General features: G+C 35.6%; 2 protein-coding genes and 1 long non-coding RNA gene across 3 annotated transcripts; 1 reads left to right on the forward strand and 2 right to left on the reverse strand.

The window, feature by feature from the left end:
- Window positions 1–601: 601 nt before the first annotated feature.
- LOC147559412 (uncharacterized) lies at window positions 602–2,515 on the reverse strand. Its single transcript, XR_015233619.1, has 2 exons — window positions 2,396–2,515; window positions 602–1,082 (listed from the first exon to the last, which is right to left on the reverse strand). It is a non-coding gene; the product is annotated as an uncharacterized LOC147559412 (long non-coding RNA).
- Window positions 2,516–16,040: 13,525 nt separating this feature from the next.
- Window positions 16,041–17,343, reverse strand: LOC147559413 (glutathione S-transferase F13-like). The gene is made up of 3 exons (XM_086661314.1): window positions 17,022–17,343; window positions 16,844–16,892; window positions 16,041–16,642 (listed from the first exon to the last, which is right to left on the reverse strand). The coding sequence occupies exons 1-3, from the start codon at window positions 17,169–17,171 to the stop codon at window positions 16,188–16,190; spliced, it is 654 nt and encodes a 217-aa protein (XP_086517440.1). The 5' UTR covers window positions 17,172–17,343; the 3' UTR covers window positions 16,041–16,187.
- A 2,550-nt stretch (window positions 17,344–19,893) lies between these two features.
- Window positions 19,894–20,817, forward strand: LOC147559414 (uncharacterized). Its single transcript, XM_086659175.1, has one exon. It carries the CDS (start codon window positions 20,122–20,124, stop codon window positions 20,815–20,817), a length of 696 nt encoding a protein of 231 aa, XP_086515301.1. The 5' UTR covers window positions 19,894–20,121.
- Window positions 20,818–21,823: the final 1,006 nt, after the last annotated feature.

A 21,823-nucleotide genomic window follows, 5' to 3' on the forward strand; every position in this document is an offset into this window, starting at 1 on the left:
GGTGTTTGCAAGGCTCTGCAAGGTGTTTGTAAAAGCCTTCTAAGCTTTGGAATTTTTTTTAGGATTGATCAAAATCACTTGAAATAACCATGAACTCTGTTCACATCATTTTCGTCTTCTTTATGGGGGTTCGTGGGCGAAGCCCCTATCTTTTTGAAGAAACTTATGTGTACCTTTATATTATAATTGTTGTCGACCTTCTATTTACAGGAGTTCGACGGCGGAGCCTCCGTTTTTGTGAAGAAATTTTCAAAGCAATTCATACGAAAATATGTAACTTTAGAATTTATTCAAAAAAATAATTAAATGAATAAAAATGTAACTTTAAGAGTTCGACATTTATATTGCAAATGTTGTTGACGTTCTTTTACAACGGTTCGGGGGCGGAGCCCCCGTTTTTTTGAAGAAACTTTCAAAACAATTCATACAAAAATATGTAACTTTAGAAGACATTGCAAGTACTTTGCAAGGTTATGCAAGGTGTTTGCAAGGTTATGCAAGGTGTTTGCAAGGCACTGCAATCACATTGCCAAGCACTACAAGGAGTTTGCAATCTATTCAAAACATGTAAAGACAATATGAAAATAAGAATACACAAACATTGTTCAAAATGTAATTATCATAAGCAGCCAATCTACAAAATATTAACAAAAATGTTCATTCATTCATCAAAATATTCAATCATTCGTCAAAATATTCATATCCAAGAGACAAGTTCAAACTTTTTTTCCTTTTTTTGACCAACATTAATTAACATCTTCGAATTGATAATTTTCTTTCTACGACCGCTTTAGCATTTGATCCCTTTCGTTTTTTATTTGTTTCTGCTTTACCCATACTGTGTCCATCAAAAGAATTTTATAGTTAGTCATGTGATTATAAACCTTACAAAGATATTATAGGATTGTCTAATTATAGAACATAAATTAAACTAAACAAGGTGTTTGCAAGGCAGTGCAAGTTGTCTGCAAGGCTTTGCAAAGCAGTGCAAAGTGCTTGCAAGGCAACTCAAAGTGTTTGCAAGCTCATTGAAGCATTTCGTCGAGCAGCTCTTGTGCATCATTTAAAAGGAAAACCAAAACCTACACAACAATTAAATAATGTCAACAACCAAATAGATAGGTTCACTATATACTAACAGTAAAAAGTTCTTGAATTCATCTACTCAATAATGAACAATCTATAAATAAAATAGATTGATACATACCCATCCAAAACAAGTACCCTAGATTCACTTAAACGACATACACAACAAATAAAATGTTGGAATATGAGATCATCAGGGAACATATGAAATTACCTTGACGAACCCTAAAAAATAAATTTGCAATTAAAAATCCCCAATATGGATTCAATAATCAAAAGATACACAAAAGCCTGAAAATCAAATCAATTCGAACATGAACAACTCAGTAGATTAAACTATCCTGAAACCCTAGAAAGAATTTCTGAAATTATAAACAAAACAAAGATATTATAGGATTGTCTAATTATATAGCATAAATTAAACTTAACAAGGTGCTTGCAAGGCTCTGCAAGGTGTTTGCAAGGCCTTGCAAGGTGTTTGCAAGGCTTTGCAAGGCAGTGCAAAGTGTTTGCAAGCTCATTTGATCGCTTTATGCATTTTCATAAACAACATAAAGGGAAGCAAATTACAGATAAATATTATACATAAACAACTAATAATGGAAATCAGGAGCATTTCAATAAATAAAGATGAAATCAGAGCAAAATTAAATGAACTACCGATGTTATTCAACTTTTCATCTCAAGTGTCACCATTAAACCTGCATCAAAATGTTCCTACACCAATGGGGGAAGGTTGTGTTTTTGTTATCTAGTAGAAAACAATATCAATAATTTTATTCTTGATTTTCTTTTGTTTAGTTTTAGATCAAAGGTAGCCATGTCAATCCAACATTTAATTGTTCCCCATACTGTAAGTCTGTGTTCCCAATACTGTAAAAACAGTATCAATAACCTGCATCAAAATGTTCCCAATACTCCAAGTCTGCAATCAATTCGACATTGGCTAATATTGCCCAATACTCTAAACTAGAAAGAATCTAACCCTCCAAGTCAAGTTGTGTTTACTTTACCCAAACCCCTAGAACTGCATAAGGAATCAACCCATATACGCACACAGGAACAACAATTCCAAAACCCTAAACCAATCAATGCTCTAATCTGCCATGGCTCTACACTGATTACAATTGGGTAAGAAATTAAGAACTCAATACTGATCTTAATACCTAGCAAAAAAATTAAGCAATTTGAAATTATCTAATAACAAGTCAGAAATAAAGTGAATATCTAGGGTTACAGAAATAAATGAATCGAAAACAAACTACAATGAAAATAAAGAAGATTGAGATTGAGAGTAATTAGGTCGTACATTGTTCTTGAAGATTGGGAAGAGAGAACGCCTAAGACAACCCTAGCGAGCTGAAGAAACGAGAGAGAAAGACAGAATTTGAGTTTCCAACTATTTTAGTTAGAGAGAGAAAGATGGGATAGGGAAAGAGGGAGTTTCTAATTTTCTGAATAAGGTTAGGTTGAACTTTTCACTATCATAGAAAATTACTTAATTGCCACTAGGGAGGTGAAGCTTAAAAAAGTTTGATGAATTTTTTTTAATCAAAGTCATAATTTTTTAGGGAGTTTTGGCCAAATTTCTCATTTCTATTGTCATTGCACTTCTGGAAGATGATGATGATTTCGTCTAGGTTTTTTAGTTTCTCTCTAAAAAGCTTGTATCATTCAAAACGAATGAAATTAGGGATTTTACATAAGTAAAATTTGGTTATTTCTGTTACGATTTTATAAGATATTTAATAAATAGAGTTTTATCTTGTGAAATGGATGAAAAATTAGTAAATAAGATGATATTTTTTTTGTCGATAAAATTGTAGAAGATATTTTTCGACCGATAAACATTGTAGAAGATGGAAAATTTCCATCTATATTTCTGAAAAGTAATCTTTTTTTATTGTAGTATATTCTTTATGAGTTATAAGCAGTAGACTGGCTTAAAAATTGAGAGCCTGATGCGAAATTTTAATTGGGGTCCTTATATTGCAATAGGATAAAAAAATCATACACCCGAAATAATTATGCAATATAAATATGTTGTATTTACAGTAAGTTATGAATAAAAAAGAAAAGAAAATCACACTTTTATCATTTTAATTGTTTTTGCCTAAAAATCAATAGAATCATAAAGAAAGAGGTACTAACTTTTTTTTTCTTGAAAAAAAAGAAGATACTAAGTTGATGGAGAGAAAAAAATCAAAACTATTTAGATTAAAGGAAGAGTGGAAGAGAAAAAAGAGATAGGGTTAATTCCGTTTTGGCCCCAAATTCATGACTAACTCACCGTTTTGATCTCTATAAGTGTGCGGCAGTTCGTCCATTATTCACCGTCCTTCACAAATGGAAAAACAAAAAGCACTTCCATTATTCCCTTTTTCCACTTTCTCTCACTAACTACGACTACTTTAGGAGTAGTAAATATTGGTCTTCTTCTACTGATCAAAACCCAACAAAATGAAAAGTTGAAGACTTCATAATTCTGACACTTTCTCTCTCTCTATATGTAAAATTCACAATTACTCTCTCTCCCTAGTTAGAAGTCAAATCTTAAGGGTTTCAGGAAGCAGAGGAACAATTGGGAACACCACCAACAACAATCAGAGTTCCTCAAGTGGTAGCAACAGAAGAACCCATACCCATCAACAAACACATTCTTCAACTAACAAAGCAATTGGCCCTCTTCATGCAGTTTTTGAACAATCCGGTGACTCCCTCTAAGTTATTACAATAATCCAGTACTTTTTATAAATCAACTTTAAATTAACCACCAAACCCAAAAAAAGAAAAGAAAAAGTAAATTCAAGATTCCTCTTTATCTTAGCATGTTCATAGCCGACATTCATAAATTCAAGATTCCTCGCAAAAACAAATCACACCCATTTACTACAATCCTTAACCTGAAATTAGCTTAAAATTAATTTTACCTCGTTGCCTTAAAAAAATCTCTCATTTCTCTCTCTACAAACTAGCTTTTAACTAACTCGTCAAAAATGGTTTTCTAAAAATATCCTCCCATCTTGATTTTTCATGCATCCACATCTCCAAAACTAAACCCTTCTTCATTTTGACTCACTTCCTGTATAAACATAAAAAAAAAAGTATCAAATTTATCCCCATTTTCCTTACCTGGTCATCAAGAGTCTTACCATCAAGTGATGACGATGAGCCACCAGTTTTCTCTCCATCTGAGATACTTTTATTGGGTTTTTTTGGAATTTCTTTTCAACCCAAGAAGCTATTTCCATCTGATTGGATTCTTGCAATGGTCTTGATGATGAACCACTACCACTACCACGAATTGATGAAGTTTCTTCATTATGATCAGTAAGAAGTTCATCTCTCAAATTCATCTTCTCCATCAAATTACTATTATTACTTGTGAAGAAGCTAAGAAAGATGAAGATGAAGCTAAGAAAATTGATTTTTGCTGATAAATTTTTTAATGGAGGTCTTATTGTTGGTGAAGAAGAAGATAAAAAAGCTAAATAAAATGGGAGTTGAGTGATTGACTTATGAAGTAAATGGAGAAGAAAGTAACTTTCTTGAGGAGGATTTGCAACATTTAATAGCCTTTAGGATTTGACATCTCAGGATTTGGTGTGGGAAAGAGAAGATTTGGTCAAGGGGTAATTCGGGTATATAAAAGTATTGAATTTGACTTAATGATGTCAGCACTGCCCGAAAAGTGAATTTTGGGGTCAAAACGAACTGTCGGACACTTATGGAGGCCAAAACGATGAGTTAATCACAAATTGAGGGTCAAAACGGAATTAACCCAAGATAAGAGGATGGAGAGGAAGAAAAATTGAAACACCCAATGTTTTGTTATTTTATGTTTGGCTTCGTATTACCATCTGACTCTTCTAGATAAACTTCTTTAATGACCTTACGACATAACAATAACATGTTATCCATAGTCATGGTGGAACCAACTAGCCTACCTGATGTAGAAACGCAGCGGAATTAAAAGAGATGAATAATTAAGTAAGAACGATGAAAATAAAGATCAAATAACTCTAAATAATAAACTTGATTAAAACTTCAATGGGGTTTTTCTCTCAATCTGAGAATAATAAACAAACTAGATATCCTTTTATAGGATTCTGGACTTTCCTAGATAGACTTGAATTAGACTTTCTAAATAATTAAATACTGTAACTGCCTAAATAACTTGGACTCAAATATGAACCTTTCCAATTATTGGAAATATTAAAATAGCATAATTCCTAAACCCAAATTAATTAATAATCATACTAAAATAAGGACTTCCTAATTCTACTCTCTTTGGCCGGTTGGTCCATGACCGGGCCCGGTCATGGAAATAGTCTCCACGCCGGGTGCCCCTGCATCAGCATCCCCTTCCCTCAAGAGGTTCGTCCCGAACCGTTTGTGAAGAGAATGTAGTTCTTCCGATCCATCTTCAATTGGCAATAACGTCACAATCTTCTTCTTCCACGGAAATTCATAAACATTCAAACGACCACGGTAAGTGGCATCAACATCAGATTGCCATGGTCGTCCTAATATGATGTGGCATAAATCCATATCGGTGACATCACAATTAACTGTAGACACATAAGAAGAACCAATAGAAAGATTAATAGTACACATGTGATCAACCCGTGTAGTAGTTCTTGACTGAATCCAAGCGGTTTTATATGGGTGTGATTTAATCATTGTAGGAATACCCAAGAAATTGACCAGTTTTGTAGAAATTAAATTCTCTACACAACCATTGTCAATCACAATAGTACAAACTTTATTCAGTACTGTTCCCCGTGTAACGAACAAATTCTTTCGTTGAGATAAATTCCTCTTGAAAGGTGTGAAAAGAACTCGTCGAGTGAGTAACATAACCCGATCACCGTTGTCGGGAATAGTATTAATTCGTTCCAATTGATCTTCATCTGTATCCGAATCAGCTTTATTTTCTACCAAATTAGCTTTACCGCGAGAGGGGCAAGCATTAGAATAGTGGCCTGTTTCAAAACAACGATAACACTTAACTGGTGGAGGTTTTTTATAAGGATTTTCTGTTAGTGATTTAGTACCGTCCTCCGCCTGCTTTGATTGATCTAATTCATCTGGTAGAGTTCTGACTGCTTGACTTATCGTACTATGTCCTCGAAAAATGGAACGTGAATCTGATTCAAAAGATCGAGCTACACTAATACATTCAGAAATCGAATTAAAAGCTCTCAAATTAACCAAATCTTTAATATCATTACGAAGTCCGTCCTTGAATTTTTCTACTTTCATTGACTCTGAATCTGGGAGATTAAGTCTTGTAATTAGTCTTTGGAATTCCGAAGCATATTCCTCAACGGAACGTCTTCCTTGGCGGCAACGTAAATAATCAACACATAGTTGGTTCTCATAATCCGGAGGGAGGAAATGGGAGAACATTAATGGTTTCAATTCTAACCATGAGGAAATAGGAGGAAGGTGTAATAAACGACGATTCTCAGATTCTTGTTTCCACCAAGTAAGAGCAGTTTTAGATAAATAACCAGTTACACAACGTACCTGTTCAGGGCCTTCAACTTGCATAACATCAAAAAAAATCTCAAGTCTAGAGACGTAATCCAAGAAATCTTCAATATTTATCGAACCATCATACGAAGGTACCTCCATTCGAATACGGTACGATGAACTAGGATACGGAGATTCGGTGTCGGTGGGTGGAGTGTAATGATCACGTTCGGTATGGGTGCATTGGACTCCCAATGGTTGTCGTTGTGGTATGTTGGTTGGACGGGTGATAGGAGTGGTAAGGTCACGGTTTTGTGAATGGGTGGAGATGCGGTCTCGGGTTCGGTTGATCGGGTGGGCTTGGTGACGTGGGTTTGTGGTGTTGTCGGGTTGGAGAGGGAAGTTGATGTTTGGTTCGGTTTCATGTGGACGACGGTGTTGTGGAGGTGGTGTAACCGGATCAATAGCCGTGGTGGTGGATCGTATTTCGGTATGGGTGTTGGGGTGGTTGTGATGTTGATGGTATGGTGAGTGGGTTTCGATTGGGTTGGTAGTGAATGAAGGATATCGGGTATACGGGTAAAGGGGACGTGGGTCTTGATAGGTTGTAATGGTTCCTAAGGGGCCAATTGGTTGGGTTTGGTTGGTGTTGTTTCGGTTGTTGGTTTGTGGGTTGGTGAGGAGGTTGTGGTCGGCCGAGAAGTGGCTCTCGGGTGGTGGACGGTGTGGTGTTGTAGTCGGCTTGGGGAAGGAGAACGATGGTGGTGTTGACGTGTGGGTATAGGGGGGGTACGTAGGTGTTTGAAGATGTGTGTTTGGTGAATAGGAGGTGATGAAGGGTGGTGTGATAACCGGTGGAGGGTGGCTAATGGTGTGACCAAATAGTGGTGTCGTGGGTTCGGGAGGGAAACCGAGAGGAGGAACTCGGGTGGTGTTGGTGGTAGTCATTAGTTGTGAGGGTTGTTGATGTGTGATAGTGGTGGGAGTTGGAGTTTGGTTTTTACACATACCTTCTAGTTGTTTGGAGATGATGGTGATGGAGTCATTGAGTTGATTGAATCGTTGATCGATTTTATCGAATTTTTCTGTTGTTTCCTTCTTGTACTCATTGAACCCTTCTTCCAACTTCTTACCTGCAGATAGCCCTTCTTTAATGTTGTCCCATTCAGAGGAGAAGGTTGGTGTTTTCTCCTTAGTTGGTGTAGCCGAGATAGTAGTATTAACCATGATGATAAAAGTGATGAAGACCGGGAAGAAGTAAAAAAAAAAAAAAAATTTATGGCTCTAGATACCACTTGATGTAGAAACGCAGCGGAATTAAAAGAGATGAATAATTAAGTAAGAACGATGAAAATAAAGATCAAATAACTCTAAATAATAAACTTGATTAAAACTTCAATGGGGTTTTTCTCTCAATCTGAGAATAATAAACAAACTAGATATCCTTTTATAGGATTCTGGACTTTCCTAGATAGACTTGAATTAGACTTTCTAAATAATTAAATACTGTAACTGCCTAAATAACTTGGACTCAAATATGAACCTTTCCAATTATTGGAAATATTAAAATAGCATAATTCCTAAACCCAAATTAATTAATAATCATACTAAAATAAGGACTTCCTAATTCTACTCTCTCTGGCCGGTTGGTCCATGACCGGGCCCGGTCATGAAAATAGTCTCCACGCCGGGTGCCCCTGCATCACTACCAGGCATCAACTACCTAGAAATCTCTGTTGGGAGCCTACAAAATAATAACATTGAGACTTAAAACATATAGTCCAAATCAAATCTTCATTGCCCCATAAAACTAGTGGTGGCCAACGGGCCGTGCCGACACGGAAACGGACCGGCACGGCACGACCCGTTTATTTGAGGACACGGAACGGCACGGAACGGTCCGTTCCGTGCCGTGCCGACCCGTCACGGGTCTGGCGTGCCGTGTCGGGGCTGGGATTTTAGAGCCCCAGACCCGTTAAACACGGCCCATTAGACACGCAGGAACGACACGGAACGGATCGTACACGACACGACCCGTGGGCACGGAACGACACGGAACGGAAATGGCAACAACGACACGCTAGCAACGGTCCAATTTAGTTGTTAAGTCAATTTTGTATTATTATTTTTTTGCAAATGATTGATAGTTAGGTGGGTGCCAACCTAGTTGGGATGTATTTAAACTATAGTGATGCAAATTTTAATCTTTTTCACATTAATAAAGAGTTATTTTGATTTTTATTTTGTTTATAGTTCTACTTCATTCATCTAATATTCTAATGTGTTTACAAATTATTAGATTTTCATGACAACTACTTTATATTACAAAAAGAAAAAACATTAAAAAAACGTAATACTTGAATTAAAAAAGAAGTAATACTTAAAAAAAAAGTAATACTTGAATTCAACAAAAGAGGTTTTACTTTTTTTTTTTTAATTGGATTTTTTTTTTGTTGAAACAAACTAAAACTTTTTTTCAAAAAAATAAACAAATAAAGTGGTAAAGATAGTCCCACACCTAAACCACAAAATATAAAGTAAATGTGGAGAGTCTTTATACAACTCTTTTTCAATAAAATAAACAAAGATATGACATAGACTCTAAAGTTTTTGTACATCACAATTTTTTACTTGAAAAAAATGTAATATTTCTTTTATTACTTTTTTTTGACAAGTAAAAAAATATTTATGAATGGGTCGGAGCCACGGGAGCGACTACGGGAACGCCACGGAACGGCCACGGGAACGACTACGGGAACGCCACAGAAACAGCCAGAAACGCAACGGAAACGCCACGGGAACGACTGGGCCGTTCCCATGGGCTGTTTCTGTGCCCAGACCTTTGTGGTCTGGGCACGGCACGGCTCAAGCCGTGCCTGGCGTGGCCGTGGCGTGTCTGACACGCCACGGCTGCCAAACGGGCCGTGCCGGCACGTTGGCCACCACTACATAAAACAAGAAAGAAATTAGAGGTTGTCTAGAGGATTTGAACCCGCAACCCTATAGTGCGAGGAAAGTTAAAACTGACAGAGTTAACTTTAAGTTCTATTTTTATTTCAAGTGATAAGTACCTTTGTTTACATTTTTCAGAGAAGGGGCCCCTTGCTAGGGAGAATGGGGTCCGGTCTCGTCGCACTGTTCGCATCACCTCACCCATGCCCTTGGTTATAGGTGCTTTATTTTCTCTTTCAAAATTTAAGATCTTCGTTGTACAAAAAAAAATGCTTCACTTAAATTTTTGTGAAATGATATACATTAATTGAAAATTCAGGATAAAAAAATGACCGCAAAACTCCTCTCCGAAAGCATCTGTTAGTCGAAATTCTAAGTTTGTGATAAAAATAAAGATAAAGATTTTAACAAAAAAAAAGTTTATCTTACATCTAGAAACATTGACTCAAAATGTTGTTATTTGGGTGAAAGTATTCTTAGTAGTTGAAATCATGGATCTCTAGCTCCTTTATTAAGTAGTGATTTAACTACAGTTGTGTTTGTAGTGACTGGTTGGTGGTGTTGGTGTGTTGGTGCTTGTAGGAATTGGTGGGGGAGTCTAAAGATCAATGAAAAATAATATTTTCAATTTAATCCCATGATTTGTTTTTTTTTAGCCCCTAAAGTGATCTGTAAATACTATATTTTCTTAAGAGATAAAAACAAAAAAGAAAAATAATTTGCTTCGTATTGAGCGAAACATGCTCTGTAAATACGAGAGGTCAAACACTAGGGTTTCAATCAATTGAAACTGTTTTGTGATTCAATCAATTAAGATAGAGAAGTTTATAGTGGTGGTGGTCGGATTGTGGTGGTGAAGGAGAGATGCGGAAGAAGAGAAACTATTTTCTAATATTAATCGTGGGTCATCACATACTATTAATTTCTAGTCAGTACATACTTATGAAATAGATGGGAGAAAAAGAAAGAAATCATTGACTGTTAAATTCAATTAAAGGAATTGATTTTGGAAGTCAAATAAAAATACTAGACAGATACGATAACCAAATTATATAATTAGTTAAAGTTTGGAGCCATATTAGAATTATGGAAATTTGGTCAAAGTTCCGTATAAATTTTTTGTTTTGGTAAAAAAAGATTAGTAAATTTTTTTGGTTTTTGACTCCCTAAATTCTCTTTTAATTTGCAACTGTTTTGCAATACCTTAGGACAACTTTGCAACACATTGGGACAACCTGACAACACTTTGCAAAAAATATTGGGTTTTAACCAAACAAAATACAAATATTTGGGTATTTAAAAAATATAAATTTTGGACTTTTAACAAAAAAAAAAGGATATAACCTGTCCTTGTAAATTAAAACAATTTAAAATTAAATCTTCGGCCTATTTTCTTGTTTAAGGAATTAACAATTTCTTTTACTAACCCATATTTCTCCTATTGGTGGGTTCTTAGGATTCCTCCAACCTTTCCAAGTAAAATAGTTGACTATCAAATATGTATGAGGACATGAATAAAATATTAAGGGGCGAATCGACATGTATTAATATATTGTGAAAAACGCCATATATTGTGTAGTTGACATCAATAGTATGACCGCGATGTTACCGTGGCATATAGAGGGGTGCCTCTCCGTACTCCCTCCCCTCCCACTCACCCCACTAAATGTAATACTTTAAAAAATATAAATTTTGGACTTTTAACAAAAAAAAAAGGATATAACCTGTCCTTGTAAATTAAAACAATTTAAAATTAAATCTTCGACCTATTTTCTTGTTTAAGGAATTAACAATTTCTTTTACTAACCCATATTTCTCCTATTGGTGGGTTCTTAGGATTCCTCCAACCTTTCCAAGTAAAATAGTTGACTATCAAATATGTATGAGGACATGAATAAAATATTAAGGGGCGAATCGACATGTATTAATATATTGTGAAAAACGCCATATATTGTGTAGTTGACATCAATAGTATGACCGCGATGTTACCGTGGCATATAGAGGGGTGCCTCTCCGTACTCCCCCCCTCCCACTCACCCCACTAAATGTAATACTTTAAAAAATTAAGGTTGCTGATGTAGGGAAATAAGAATATTATCCGGAATACAAAGATTTTATTAAAAACTAGTCAATTTCTCATATGGCCCCCTACTTTGTGACCAGCTTCCCGCCTGGCCCCCTACTTTACGAGAAATACCCATATGGCCCCCTTCCGTTATAACACCGTTACTCTCTCTCTTCCATTTCTTTTCTCTCTCTTCCAACATGTTTTCTCTCTCTGCCACCTCGTCAAAACCAGCCACCTCATCACCTTCTCCGGCAAGGTCGCCGGCCGGCCAAATTTCCGGCCGGCGACCTTCAAATATATAAAAAAAAAAATTTCTTTTTTTCTCTCTTTAAAAAAAAATAATATTTTTTTTTAAATTCTCTCTCCTCTCTCTCTCTAAATTCTTTCTCTTCTTCTCTTTTCTCTCTCTCTTCTTCTTCTTTCTCTCTCTGGGAGGAGAGAGAATTAAAAAAAAAATTTTTTTTTTTTTTTAGAGAGAGAGAGAAGAGAGAGAAAAAAAGGAAATTTTTTTTTTTTTATATTTGAAGGTCGCCGGCCGGCGACCTTGCCGGAGAAGGTGATGAGGTGGCTGGTTTTGACGAGGTGGCAGAGAGAGAAAACATGTTGGAGGAGAGAGAAAAGAAATGGAAGAGAGAGAGTAACGGTGTTATAACGGAAGGGGGCCATATGGGTATTTCTCGTAAAGTGGGGAGCCAGGCGGGAAGCTGGTCACAAAGTAGGGGGCCATATGGGAAATAACCCATATATTTTCTATTTCCTTTTTTTTTTTTGAGAAATCGATTACGATCTACTTTAGCCGTTCCAAGGCATTGATACATCGAGACGATGTGATAAACATGATAACTGCCGAAATATTAATGGGCTTATAGCCTAAAGAATTAAATGGCCTAAAACTTACATAAACTACTTTATTTATACCCAAGTTCAATAATTCTGGATATTTGCATTTCCATAGAAGCGAACCTGTGACATCAACATTGCAGAGTATATGCACTGGCCAACTAATTGGCTACCAGTAGTTGGCCAATATATTTTCTAATTGTTATAGGGAATAAAGACGATATCTACCAGTCCAAGAATGTATATCTATATTTTTACAACTATCAGCCTCTCCAACTTCCACTTTAGCACTTTAGTTGTTTCTCGTGGTAAAATTGTGTTCACCATTTCTTTTCCATGGCCAGCAAGAATGTGTAAATATCTATATTTTTACAACTATTAGCCTCCCCAACTTCCACCTTAGTTGTTTCTCCTGATAACAGACATTCAAACAAGCCAGAGAAAAAGACCATATCTACCGGTCCAAGATGGACTAGATTTTGCTTCATTCTGCCATCAAACATCTCATGTTTCCAAGGAATTGCTATTGGTGGAACTACCCATGACACAAGTGACATCACGAACCATGAGCTTCATAGTTCTTGACCCAATACAGTCAACTATTCCAAACACTCCTCGAGATCAGCATCACTTGCTACCATCACCCATTCTTTCTCGTCATCTAGGTATTTGAGTTGAAAAGTACCCATTGATATTTTGAACCTTTAGAGAAAGAGAGATATCGTGAGAGAGAGATATAGTGAGAGAGAAAGAGTGTGTGTAAGAGAGGGATACTTAGAGAGAGAGACACGTGTTTTTTTATTTCAGGTGATGTGGAACACGTGCGGTTTTTAAGCATATCACATGTTGGTCGAGCTTTGAATTTCATACTATGTTAGTTTGTGGTCATCTAATTCAAAATCAATTGGCAATGAGAAGACTTGAACATTATATTTTTGGTTGCTAAACCGTCCTTCTCCCATATGAAGTTATTCTCACACAATTGAGTTTATATGTTTAAAGACTAGCGAATATATGATTCGAAGTTTAATATTTTTTTTGTTTTTGAATTGTTCAGCGTGTGCCTCGAACCCTTGACCTCTAGTATATGATTTGAAGTTTAATATTTTTTTATTATTTTTGAATTGTTCAGCGTGTGCCTCGAACCCTTGACCTCTAGGTGAAAGATTATACCTCTTACCACTGCAACCAAGGGTTGTTGGCATTTGAAGTTTAATATTTGTATTCCCAATTATCTCTTATTTTCTAGAATAATAATTTTTAAATGAGTAAATTTTAGTTCTTGTCTTGGAATTCAGATACCACGGTCAGTTTGGTTTATAAATACCTGAAGCAAAGAATACAAGGCAAACATTGTCATTTCATATATCTAAGATGAAAATTTTTGAGGGAATGGATGAAAGATCCAAAATTAGGCCCAAAATAAGAGCCCAACCCAAACTCGGACAAAATTGTAAAGTAGGTCCAATGCGTCAGACCAAGAGATGAAATGTCCGGAAAGTCCTTATTCTTTTCGAAATTTACGAAATTTCCATCAAAAAGTTTCCCAGAAAAGTGAAATTTTTTGAAAAACTCGCTGACACACCAGGCTGTCAGACAGTGTACTCCCCACATATTTACAACATTGCCACCGAAAAATTTCTGGAAAACACGAAATTTTTTGAAAAATAGTCTGACGCACTGACATCAAACCTTGTACTTTCTCACAAAATTACAGAATTGCCATTACAAAATTACCAACTTGCCATTTTCGTTTTTTTTTCATATTTATTTCTTTTTTTATTTTCTCCCACACATATTTCTCTCTCTAATCTCAACAAATTTCTCTCTCCAATCTCAATAAATTTCCTTCTTTATTCCAGATTTATTTCTTATCTCTTTAAAATTAAATTTTCCTCATTTTTGATAGTTTTCCATTGATTTGTTTTCATATATTCTGTGTAATCGGAATTTGGTTATGCACTAGACATTTTTGTACTGGGAAATTTTCTTGTTTTCTGGAAATTGTCTTGTGCACCGGAAATTGTTCAGTTTACTGGGAATCTTGTTATGTAATAGACATTTTTATACTAGGAAATTTTCTTGTGTACTGGAAATTGTTTTGTTTACTGGAAATTTGGTTATGTACTAGACATTTTTGTACTGGAAAATTTTCTTGTTTTCTGGAAATTGTCTTGTGTACCGGAAATTGTTCAGTTTACTGGGAATCTGGTTATGTACTAGACATTTTTATACTAGGGAATTTTCTTGTGTACTGGAAATTATTTTGTTTACTGGAAATTTGGTTCTGTACTAGACATTTGTACTGGTCAACTATAAACCAATTTCTTTTTTTTTGTAACCAAATCTTTCCAAAATGTGAAACAAAATAAGAATGTGAAATAAATCTTTCCAAAACGTGAAACAAAATAAGAATGATGAAGAAGATCTTGGATTACCTGGTCAACTTTAAACCAAATATTTCCAAAATGTGAAACAAAATAAGAATGATGAAGAAGATCTTGGATGTATAAATCTGGAAAGATCTGGAAACAAAATAAATTAAAAAAAAGATAGAGATGAAGAAATAAATAAATCGATTGAAAGAGATGAAGAAGATAAAAATAAGAACATAAAACTTAAAGAGAGAAAGAACTGAAAACTTTGATGTTTTTAGAGATTGAAAGTGATGAAGAAATAAATAAATCGATTAAAAGAGATGAAGGAGATAAATAAGACCATAAAAATTTTAGAGAGAGAAAGAACTAGAAACTTTAATGGTTTTAGAGATTGAAAAAGATGGAGAAGATAAAATGTGAAGCAAAATAAGAATGATGAAGAAGATTTTTGGATGTATAAATAGGAACAAAGAAGGAATGGAAACAGAATACAATGGGCGGGATCCAAAAAAAATGGCCGAAATTTCGTCAAAAATGGCGCCATTTTTGAAATTTCGAAAAATCTGAATGTCTTTCTGTTGTGACGTCATGTACGGGAAACTAATTAATTCGCTGACTCGCGGCAGAGTGTCAGAAAACTGGAAAATATCCCGTCCAAGGGCAAGAAGGGGAGGAAAAAAAATAAAACCAGGAAATAGTACTGTTTTCTGACGTTTGGACCTGCTTCACATTTTTGGCCAAAAATGGATTGGGCTCTCATTTACCCCCCAAAATTTGGATCTCTCACTCATTTTTTTGAAATTTTTTTATCTAACCGAGATCATTTTGACTTTTGCTAGTTGCATTACTTCTGGAAAAACAATTCAATGCTGGACAATTTTAATTACTACACAAAAGACTCCAAGTAAAATTTCACACCAGACACTTAAATTCTTAATCATGCTACTGATTGGGAAGCACATAACATAATTATTGAATTCTAGCTGTGAAACCTAAAGCTTTCAACAAGAGTCAAGATTCACTCATTTTACATCCCATTTTCAGCATGGATAGATCGTGCAAATATTAATCATTTTTAGGGCAAAGTCCAACTATCACTCAAATATCTTTATCAACTTTTATAATACTATAATTAATTATAAGATAAGGTCACTAATTAGCACATACTTTTTTTTTTTGATGAGAGAAATTAGCACATACTTAAATAATAAAATGTGGGACATCAAGACAATTTATCATTTCAACAACAAAAAAAAAGGACAATTTTATTCATATTAGGTCCTAGTTTTATTTCCCATCATTTATTGAAAACACAAACTAGATGTCTAGATGGGATCAACTAGGGCTAAACACAACTTCAAATTACTCAATTGGAACTTCATCATTTATGCACCAAAAGACAATCCTGGTGCAACCTTAAGGAAAGATGGCCTAGCTGAAATATCTTCCCACCATGCCTTAACATGAGGTCTAGAGTTGATCAAATCAGTCCATGGAGTCTTCATGAAATAATAAATGTAAGGAATGTGTTGAAGATCTGCAAGAGTGAAAGAATCACAAGCTAGATACTTTGATTTGCTCAATCTAGTTTCATACACATCAAGCACTCCACCAAGCTTTTCAACATTCGCATCGATGACCGATTGGTCGGAGGGTTGGCCTATAACAGGTGCAATTATTTTGTTGAAGATGATTAGAGAGATGGGTTCATTGAAACAATTGGATTCCACCTCTGCCCATACTCCTACCATGGCTGCTTCTTCTATATTGTCATGTCTATAGAGATCTGGGCCATTGTCTTTGTACTTGTGAGCTAGATACGCTAAGATTGCTCTTGACTCTGAATAAGATTTGATCAAATCAAATATACGATATCAGTAAACAAATACATTCTTAATATGATTTAAAGAGAGAAGTGAGATCTATTTCTGTCTCGAAATTCTGTCCATCCACCTAAACAGATTAGAATTTTGCCAGCTTAGGGGTAAGACAGAATAACAATTTAATTCACTTCACTTGATAGTATAGTGAAATAACTCACCAAAAATTGTGATATGTCCATCCTCCAACACTGGAATCTTACCAAATGGCTGGATGTATATAAATAAACACAAAAAGAGAAATTAGAAAGAAAGAAAATAATCAAAACTAAGCAAACAAATATAAAGGATCGAAAAAATGGGATTAAAAGTTGAGGTTGGAGGAGAAAGAAAACATACGTTTTTGGAGAGAAAAGAAGGAGACTTGTGTTCTCCTTTGAAGAGGTCGACATGAATAAACTCGTATTCAAGTTCTTTCTCGGCGAGGCATATCCTTATGGCGGCGGTCGGAGTTGACATAGGAAGTCCATATAACTTCAAAGGAGCCATTTTTATCAAGTACTACTGGTTTAGAAGATAGATTAAGCTGTTGAAAATGAGATTATTGGGTTTGGAATCAACATGATCTCAAACTCCTTTATATAGTGGAAATTGATGTTAGTTAATTATAAGGTATTTTCACTTTAGCCCCCTAGGCATATTTTATTATCAACATGTCCCTGAGGTTCAAAAGGGTTTGATAGTTTATCATCCTTTGTTTCTGGAATATATTTGTGAATGGTCAAAGACTCAAAGTTAGCAAACCGTAATATCTTTTCAAATCTTCTTTTCTTTTTTGTTTATTGAAAGAAATATCTTTTGAAACTTGAGGATGCTTTCTCACTTGGTTGTGTTAGATGAACAATTTATTATTAATATGACATTGGCTCTTAGCTCAATTAATTGTAGTTAATTGTGCAACTCTTTAAGGGTGCAGTTGCAATTGTTTTTTTCCCTTGAAAGACCTGTCATTGTTAGGGTTGTTGAAATTTGATTTTAATTTTCATCAGGAGTTATTTATGTCATATAATATATGTCTAATGTTGTTATCGTTGCAGCTATTTGCTTATTCCATCATTTGATGTCATGATGTTGTCGTCGATATTTTTTATTGTTACAATTGTTATGAATAGCTGCGAGTGGTCCAGTATCTTAATATTTAGTTATGATAGAGATAAGTTATCTATATTCGAAGTGTAAAATTGTATTCGAAATATAAATTTGTCTTTTATATTTTTTATTGAAAAACTTCTTTTAGTTCACTGCTCGAATATTTCATCGGACTACTTAGGAACTTACGTAATGTTTGACCTTGGAAATAAAATGAGATAGAAAGATAATCCTATCATTTTTTGTTTCTAGAACACCAAACAAGTTTGGCTTCTTAAATTTTAGTCTTTTATACCAACTTCACTTAAATGAGCTTCAACTTCTAGACCTAAAAAAGTGGGTCTTTGCCTTGGTCTTTGTCTTGTTTGAGAAGATATGTTTGAACTTGCTGAAAGAGTCAACAACTGGGAGAGAGAAGATACTACGATTGCAGTGACGCATTTGTTTTGTTTATAGTACATGGTAAAGTTTTTAATTACATCCCATGAGGCCATGTTGTTAACCAGGAACGGGGAATCTCCTTTTTTTTTTAACAACTTGTTTTTCAAATGGGTAGAGCCCCTCACATATTCACCTTTTTTTAGCAACTTGTTTTTTTAATGTGTGGGAGAGCCCCTCGCATATTCACTCTTTCTTGGTGTTTGCGAAGAGGCGGGAGGGAATGGACACCCACGGGCCACGGATAGACTCGCATTGGGCTCAGACAGGTAGACTAAGAGCTTGTCTAATAGGGTAGTCGGGCGAATCAGACGAGTACTTTCTACATCATTATCGACTTCGGGCGAATCAATCAGGCATTAAAAGCTTCGTCTCATTCTCATTTTGAATGAGCAATGTCGGACTAATATGAACTTAAACTATCTTGAGTTCGAGTCTTCGATGATACAGTCCCACATTGAAGAGAATATCTTCTATGGAGTTGTAACTATAAAACAACCCCGCCAACATTTTTTTAGAAAATTGGGTTGAAGACACGATATTAAACTTTTTTAGTTAAAAAGACAAGTTAAAACTTTTTTGTAAAAAATCTAAATATTTGTATTTTGTTTGGTTAGATATTTTACAGTGTTGCAAAGTTGTTGTAAAGCGCTCCAAAACTATTGCAAAACAGTTGTAAAGTATCGCAAGGCGTTGCAAAATTGTCGCAAGATGTTGCAAATTAAAAAAAAAATCTAGGGAGCTGAACACTAAAAAAAAGTTGATTGATTCTTTTTAACTAAAGTCCAAATTTCTCAAGGAGTTTTAGTCAAATTTCTTTTTTTTTATTCACTCCCAAGACTTGTACCCTAAGAAGCACTGCTTTAATGGCCAGCTTCTTAGGTTGTGGCATTAATTTTCCCGGTGTGTTTAACTTAAACCCAACCAATGGAACAACTCACTCAACTATTAAGGGCGCCTGTTGGACATAGCTTTGTCGGTGGGGATGAGGGTAAACCTTTCCATCTGAGCCCGCTCACTAAAATTAATTGGGTAGGGTGGGTAAATGCTTAACTCGGGCATGGACGTCCCTGAGCCGTTTTGAGACCTGACGTCTATCATGTGTAGTGGGCTCTCGGGTAAAAAGTCTCATCCCTCCAAAGAGCCCTCACAAGTCACAACAGATGATGGAAAATAGTCCAACAAAGGTCAAGGGTGTTATAAGGGATGTGGCTGCCCATAAATCATTGGTGATGCAAGGGATTTGGGTGCCTTTAATATACCCTTTTTCTTATCCAACTTATATCTATAGCCACCCACCATTTCTACAATACCACCTTGATGTGGTGTCACCTTATGGTAGCTCCATATGAGAGGTGTCACCTTATGGTAGCTCCATGTGACAAGTGTTTGTGGTTAAGTGACACCACATCATGCAAGTGACAACACATGAGGTTATGTGTCACCATTCTACAACTCCATATGCAAAGTGTCATCTTGGTGGTGACAACACACCATGCAAGTGACAACACATAGGGTATGTGTCAACATCCTATTACTTCTCCCACCCTATAAATAGATGTACTTTGTGTATTGTTGAGATATGTTTGTAAGAGATAAGAAAGTGTATGGAAAAGATTTAGAAAGAATTCTTCTAAATATAGTTTGGTTCAAGATCATCTCTTTGTTTTAGTATATCTTTATATTTCTATCTTTTTCTCTTCCTTAATTCTATTAAGTTGCATGCAAATATCGATACACATTGAAGCAAATAGACCGACAATTTACAACACGTTATCAGCACGAGTCTCTAGCCAGCTGAAAGAAGCCGTTAATCTGCTCATTTGCCGAAGTCAACATCGGTGAAATATCGAACAAACTAAGCCGCTACTCCGTCTAGTGAAAGGTATAATATTTTAATTCATATTTCATAATGTCTAACCTTGCTAGACTTGAATTTGCAGCTCTAGATATAACAGGTAAGAATTACATGGAATGGGCAGTCGAAGCTAGACTGACTCTAAAATACAAAAATCTCCTGAACACTATTGTTGAAGGGAATAATGCAGAGGAAATGTTACGGGCTCAAGCTTTAAGCTTTTTGAGACGTCACATACATGATGACCTGAAGTCAGAGTATTTGTATGTGGAAGATCCCTTGGCTTTATGGAATATCTTAAAAGATAGATATGATCACCTGAAGATGGTCATCCTTCCAAAAGCTCGAAATGATTTTATAAATCTTCGACTACAAGATTTTTCTTCCATTTCTGCTTATAATTCCAGCCATTGTAAAATTGTTTCCAAACTAAAAGTGGGAGGAGATATTATCACTGATGAACAGATGATAGATAAAACATTGAGTACGTTCCATGCCTCGGATATTGTCCTGCAGTCACAATACCGAGAGCGACGTTTCTCTAAATTCTCCCAGTTACTGACCTGTCTTTTGGTCAATGAGCAGAACAACCAGTTGTTGTTGCATAACCATGAATCTCGACCCACTGGGTCCGTACCTGTGCCTGAAGCACATGCAATATTGTCAAAAGATCATGGAGGGAAACAAAATTACAAAGGGAAGCGTGGTTCCGGAAGAAACCACCAACGTGGATCCCACACGAACAAATGAGAGAGAAACAGGCAAATCCCTTACCACCGGAAGTGGGAAAAGGGAGAAAATTCAAAGAATTACGCAGCGAGAAAGCCTGATAAAGTAAAGGGTAAATATAATACCCCTCCCAAAGCTCGTGAAGAAGCTTGTTACCGTTGTGGTATGGAAGGTCATTGGTCCTGTACCTGTCGTACGGCGAGACATTTGGTGGACCTATACCAAGCATCTCTGAAATCTAAAGCTGCACCAGAGATGAACCACATGGAACTTGATCCACCATTGTGTGTTGGAGATTATCTCCCTGAAGGAGAAAATCAAACTGATGATATGTTTAATGTTTAGTGTATTAACTTTTCTATCTATTATAATGCTATATTATAATAACTTTTGTCTGTTAGATATTAGATAGTATATTATATATATCTGTAATAGTTTTGTTTATGTTATAAATAGTTGTGGTTTGAATCTTATATTATATTATGAAAGGTATGGATTCCAGAAGAAACATATCTAAAGGTGATGAAGATAGCTGTCTAGCAGACAGTGGGACCACAAATTCGATACTTCGAAATACAAAATATTTCTCGACCTTAAAATTATGTGAAGCAAATGCGATTACTATCGCTGGCTCATCAAACATTATAGAAGGCTCCGGAAGAGCTACTATAATATTGCCCCGTGGTACGAAAATAATTATTGAGGATGCTTTGTACTCGACTAGATCCCTGAAGAATCTATTGAGTTTCAAAGACATTCGTCTGAATGGGTATCACGTCGAGACTGGGTCTGAGAATGATAAAGAATATTTATATATCACCTCGAGTATATCATGCCAGAAGCGTGTTCTGGAAAGACTTGAAGCTCTTTCTTCTGGGTTATATCTTACAGAGATTAAAACAGTTGAATCATATGTCGTTGTCAACCCGAAGTTGCACGATCCAAATACTTATAAAATTTGGCATGATCGACTAGGACACCCAGGATCTACCATGATGAGTAGAATAATACAAAACTCTCAGGGACA

Source organism: Eschscholzia californica, unplaced genomic scaffold, assembly GCF_041429995.1.
Source record: "Eschscholzia californica isolate CP2 unplaced genomic scaffold, dmEscCali1.0.p SCAF_2, whole genome shotgun sequence".
Taxonomy (NCBI): domain Eukaryota; kingdom Viridiplantae; phylum Streptophyta; class Magnoliopsida; order Ranunculales; family Papaveraceae; genus Eschscholzia; species Eschscholzia californica.